This window comes from Buceros rhinoceros, unplaced genomic scaffold (genome assembly GCF_000710305.1).
Source record: "Buceros rhinoceros silvestris isolate BGI_N320 unplaced genomic scaffold, ASM71030v1 scaffold43034, whole genome shotgun sequence".
Taxonomy (NCBI): Eukaryota; Metazoa; Chordata; class Aves; order Bucerotiformes; family Bucerotidae; genus Buceros; species Buceros rhinoceros.
This window is the reverse complement of record NW_010409643.1, coordinates 1174-6763: the sequence shown is the minus strand read 5'-3', so window position 1 is coordinate 6763 and position 5590 is coordinate 1174. Positions and strand designations below refer to the sequence as shown.

Below are 5590 nucleotides of genomic sequence, written 5' to 3'. Positions count from 1 at the left end.
GCCAAAAGCTGCTGCCAGCCACAAGGCCGTTCCCACTTCACCTCGAAGCGCTCCTGCAGAAGGGACACCAGGAACAGCCTGGGAGGCGCCGGCATTTCTGACAGCCGGCTCCAGGGTGCGGAGCAGCGCAGCCCGCCCTGGAACTGAGGAGGTAACAACTGCAATCCAGGTTCAACTGATGCCTTTCGGTGTTAAGTCAAGTCCAACAGGATGAAAGAGTCTTCTAGTGGTAACACGCTCTTACGCTGAGAAGGAAGCACCAACTGTCCCAGCTCTCACCTTCTCCTCATGCGAGGGGGTGACCTGCGCCACATGGGTGGTGGCGGCAGCATCCTCCTGGGCGGGCTAAAGCGTCTGGGAGGCGGCCTAGGTCGTGGTGCCAACACGGCTGTGGCAGTGATCTCCTGACCATCAATCTGGCCTTTGGAGGAAACCAAAGAAACAGGCAGAAGTTATTTTCCAGCACTAACATCCACATGCCATGTTACTGCAACTTGCAGCTTTGTCACACGCAACCGACGCGTGAGTCGGCCCACAGTGCTATTTCCACCGCCCACCTGGGGGTTGTTTTGACAAAGTCCACTTACATATGAAGCTTAATCTAAAATTCCTTCCAACGGCAGTTCAGATGTTAACTGGGAAAGACTTTCACAGAAACTGACAAAATCTTATTACTGTTGTTTTGGAAAAACTCATTTTTAATAGTTCTGTCCTGAACCACACAAAAGCCAAAGCAATTGGGCTGGGCAGCATTTCAGATCAGCTCCCCAAAGGCTCCCCCAGCCCCTCTAACCCATTTTCAGATCAAACTCGCCTGCTCTAAAGATGTTCACAAGCACCCAACCTCCTGCAGCACTTGACACCTACCTCCATCCATGTGCTTCAGGGCTTTCTCGGCATCATCTGGGTTCTCGAACTCCACGTAGGCATAACCTTTCGAGAGGTGTGGATTCAGCCTGTCCACTGGCATGTCAATCATTTTAATCTTTCCGTAAGTGGAAAATATTTCCATGATGTGATCCTGCAGAGAGCGAGCAAGACTTAAGGACATCGACCACCCTCACTGACCAGGCCCGGCTGGCGCCCAGCAGTAAATCCAGGCCGCACACAGCACTAGGTCAGCTTTAAATCAAGGCCACCAGCAGGAAGAGCCGTATTTCACTGGACAGATGTGGAAAGGATCATCACTGCTTTCCCTTCTGCTGTCTGTACGCTTCCTCCTTGGATTGCTCCAACCCTTCAGTTCCAGCAGCATCACTGCTGCGTGTCAACACTGGCTACAAAAACACAACTAGTGTGAGGAGCCTCCTGGGCGCCTGAAGAGGGAACTTACGTCCTCAGCTGAAATCTCAAGTGCAATTGTTAGTATGCTTTAAAAACATCATTTTTGTGACATCCTGAACCTTTCAGGGCCTTAAACTCCATTCTAGCAAAGTTAAGTCAAGCCAGCCCAGCACTCTGCAGACCCTTTATCAAGAACCTCCAGATCTCTGAATGCCTCCATGGTGATTCCTGCTATTGTCCAACTTTACAGTTCTCCTCCTAGTAAGGCAGGGCACAAGCTCTGAACACCGACAAAGCAGAGGGAGCTTTAGGCACTACACAGTCTCATGCAAGTGGCTCAGGAAAATCCTACCCCAATTTTCCTCTCTGATCCTTTGGACACAAAGAAAGAATCTCCAACAGCAACAACATGGCAGCACAAAAAACCCAATAAAACCAAAAAACCGTTCTGAGCAATGAAGAGCAACGCAAGAAGTTTGGAGTGCTCTGACAGGCCGGCCCATGCACCCTCACAGGAGACAGGCAAGCGCTCGCTGTGCCCAGGGAGCGTGCTGTTACCTTGGTCACGTTCCTCGTGAGCCGTCCCACGTGCACTTTTGTAGGTCTGGGTGACGGGCTCCGCCTCTTCCGCTCCTTTTCATCTCTCTTGGGTGGCTTGGACCTGAGTTGGTCAACAGAAAACGTCTACAGTTCTCAGGGAACAAGACAAATCCAAGAACCCGGTCATTATCACCTGATTAAAAAGTACCGTTTCTCTTGGGAGGGCACCTTTTTTCTTAAGAAGTTCCAGGTTAGGAAGTGCTGGGGTGTGGTGAGGGTGTTCCGTGTACAAACACCTCATGGCCTGCATTTCCCTCGTCTGCTTCTGCTTTAGAACCTTCTGGAATTTCAGAGCCTTTTTCTTTTCTCTCTGATTTTTCAACTTTACTGCTCAAAATTCAGCAAACATTTCTGTAAAGCCATTGGCTATAGTTAAATAATTCCCCAGTTGTTAACAGACAAAAAACTTTCTTTGCCTCAATAATTCAAGAGGCAAAACAAGGACAAGGACCACAGCACACCCCAACCAGGGAGATCAATGGACCCAGGATCGTGTTTCTGTAACTTCTGGTCACTGCAGAGGTCCAGGCACATCACAGTTAAAAAGAACTACTTAAGTAGCCACATCCCACAGCTTCTTTGTACTTAAAGATTTCAAATTTAAAATTTTAGAATTGGTATTTTGTGCTCCTTCCCAATCTTACTGTCCATAAATAGAGTGATACACTGAAAAAACCCCACAGCGGCTTCAAACACCTCAGCCTTCAGCACCTGCCCCACGGAACTGTCCAAAGGGAACAAACACTCTCTGGCCGCGCACACCGATTCCTGCCCCGACAGGAAAACGCTCCCTTCGCCCCCATCCCTCTGTGGTTTTTCACAAAGACAACACACATACACAGCGTTTTCAGCCCTGACTTCTCTGTTAGTCGTGGCTATAATTTACAGAGCCAAAGGGCTTTACTCTCATACAGTCCCAGGCTACTGGAGAAGCCCGGATTAAAGCTGCCTCTACAAAACGTGATCATTAAAACCACTCCTGAAATGAGATTCTTAATCTCTCTTCCTACAGGGCATGTTTTGACTGTAAGCAAAAGGAGCACACTCGTTCTAACAAAATTCTGATCTCTACGTTGTAGAGAAGGCAAACGGTCCTCGGGAAACAACCTGCTCTGGTCACAACCTCCTGTTCCACACGGGAGTTACCGGCCATCCTGCCACTCCGGGAAGGCCAATAAAACTCACTTGGAGCGGGAGCGTCTCCTGTTGTCATGCCTCCGTCGGGAGGGACTTGGAGATCCAGAGGAGCTGCTGGAACTGGAACTGCGTGAGGTGCTGGAGCTCCCAGAGCGACTTGAGGCAGAAGAGGAGCTAGACCCACTGCTTGAACCAGTGCTGGAACTGGACCCGGAACTGGAAGTTGAGCTGGAACGGGATCTGTTGGTGGGGTGGGGGGGATAAAAATGAGTGGAGTACCCAGAAACAGAATGGCTGAAGAACTTCTGATAATTGTGGAGAGAGCAGCTGTGAGTTAGAACAACAAAACCTGTCACTCCATAGCTCACTGGAGAGCAAAACGAAATCCAAACTAATAAAAGTAAAACCGCTTCAGTTAGACAAAACTGCACCAAGACTAAGACAGCGAAGCCTTCCACAAGTCCGTGACACCAAGAACGAGGTGTACCAGAGATCGAGTTGGTGTTGTGCGAAACCACCGTGGGCTGCTCCTGCCCCAGACAGTACCCACCTGGTGCTGCTGCTCCCGCTGGAAGCACTGCGTCTTTTGCGTGTCTTGTCTCGACCACGATCCTTTTCTCCCGATTCCTTAGTGGATGCTTTATCCTTGGACCGGTCCTTTGACTTCTCTTCAGACCTATCCTTGCGCTTGGTTGGTGACGGAGCCCTTCAAGGACAAATTACAGAAGTTGTTTAATATGCAAAACCACAAACGACACCCCCCTCCATAGCCAACATACAGAACAGCCACAAACACTGAACTGCCAGTGCAACTCAAGAGCACCCTAACTGCAGCGTTAACGCAGGAGGCAAGTTCGGACGTTTCAGAAAAAGGAAAATACTGCCACAACAGAGCAGCTTTGAGGAAGGCAGCTACAGCAAACTGAATTGCCCATATAGAAATTCAGGCAGAAAGGGGTACACCTCCAGTTCCTCACCCTCAGTGGGAGAGCCCTAGCACCCTGTTAACATCCCCCGTTTTGTTAGGCCTAGAAAATTCGGACAGAATGATTACCTAGTGTTGGAGGTTTTATTACTTTCTTTGAGTCCTAGCAAACTCTTCTTTTTCAATCCTGGTAACTCCATCTCCCCTGTGGAGGCGTCCAAAGCAGCACCGAATGGGCCTCACTTATCTCAAATCTCACTTCTAACTTAATTCTCAGAACCAATCCCTAATCAGTGGAATAAACTCCAAAGAACTGCCTAGTGACAAGACAAAAGGGTTTAGAAACAAGAAATTCACAGACAGGCGCAAATCAAACCTGCTCTACAGCAGTGGCAGCACACTGGGCACCAGCTGGCTTCCACAAGAGCCCCTCAGCGACACCTTCCCTTACCCGGCCACCACAGGCCAGCACCTGGCTCTCCTGGTGGCACTGTGCACCTCATGGCAAAGTCTGCATCGCCCTTTAAAGCTATCACCGACATCCACAGAAGTACGAAGGACCTTATTACCCAACCAAAGAAGCAGCAGACAGAGGACATCCATTTTCTTGGCAGGAGGTGCCCACAGCTCTAGACAACAGCTTCTTTCCAGAGGAGTGAGCACTGGTTTTTTCCAAAGCCAACTGGTGCCACGGAGCATATGTTTGTCAGGAAGAAAGGAAAAATCCCACCGAATTATGGCTGCTTCCAAAGCTCTGCCAGCCTTGGAAAGACCATATTAAAGGGCCCAGTTTGCTGCACTGCTGCAACAGCAGATCCCACTTTAACTTCTTAACAGAGTCACACTGGATCTGCCCTCATCTTGCCTCATTAGGTCTCTCTTTACTCTGGATCCAAAGGAGGCAAATTTAACACCCCCTATTTAACACTAAGATACTGGGCACTGCGTGAATTCCCGAGGTTTCCCGGGAGAGGGTGGGCACCCGTCACATACTCCACAACGTCTAAACACCTTGGTGCATTTGGACTATTCCACGGGACTGTTAACACCTGCGTTACAAAGCTGCCTCCAAGACGCCACCACTACAAGAGAGTGGCAACACCTAACGGTGCAACACCTCTTACTGACCTCACAAACAGAGGAGTGGGCAGAGGCAGGGCTGAACAGCCAGGGCACCCGCGGGGGTGCTGAATATTCACAGCCCTGCCTGATGGAAACATCTCTACCTCCACACGCATCACAGGAAAGCAAGGAAGCTCACTGCCTCCAACTGCCCTGTTGCCTCTACGCTTCTGGGGTCAGATTCTGGCAGGCAATTACTTTGTTCTCTGAATTGCAATTAAACCCGTTTTTGGGAAGAGATCACTCCTGAACAGCTGAGCTCACTCTCCTGATTGTCAGCTTTGGAGCTTTCCCTCAGACAACATCTCCAGGAAGCAGCACAAACGAACAGCCGCCCGCCCGGCTCTCTGCAGACCCAGAGGTCAAGAAACAGGAAGACCAGGACACCCACTCCAGAACCATGCCGCTGGCAGGGCTGGCTGGAGAGGAGCCATCTCATACACCAGCGGCGCGAGGCGGCGGCCTCAGGCTGTTCCATAGGGGCTGCAAAGCAGGGTCAGGAAAGCACAGCCGTGAACGGCA

At 50.3% G+C, this 5590-nt stretch overlaps 1 protein-coding gene across 1 annotated transcript in view; it reads right to left on the bottom strand.

Annotated features, from left to right (window-relative positions):
- RNPS1 (RNA binding protein S1, serine-rich domain) overlaps positions 1-4146 on the bottom strand; it is a gene marked incomplete at its 3' end in the record, with an annotated part of 5224 nt that extends 1078 nt beyond the window's left edge. The window contains exons 1-6 of the mRNA XM_010135295.1: positions 4076-4146; positions 3572-3727; positions 3070-3261; positions 1843-1945; positions 868-1021; positions 280-421 (exon numbers count right to left, since the gene is read on the bottom strand). Of these exons, the coding sequence (XP_010133597.1) occupies positions 280-421; positions 868-1021; positions 1843-1945; positions 3070-3261; positions 3572-3727; positions 4076-4146 (818 nt within the window). The remainder of the gene's footprint in view (positions 1-279; positions 422-867; positions 1022-1842; positions 1946-3069; positions 3262-3571; positions 3728-4075) is intronic.
- Between the last annotated feature and the right edge of the window lie 1444 nt (positions 4147-5590).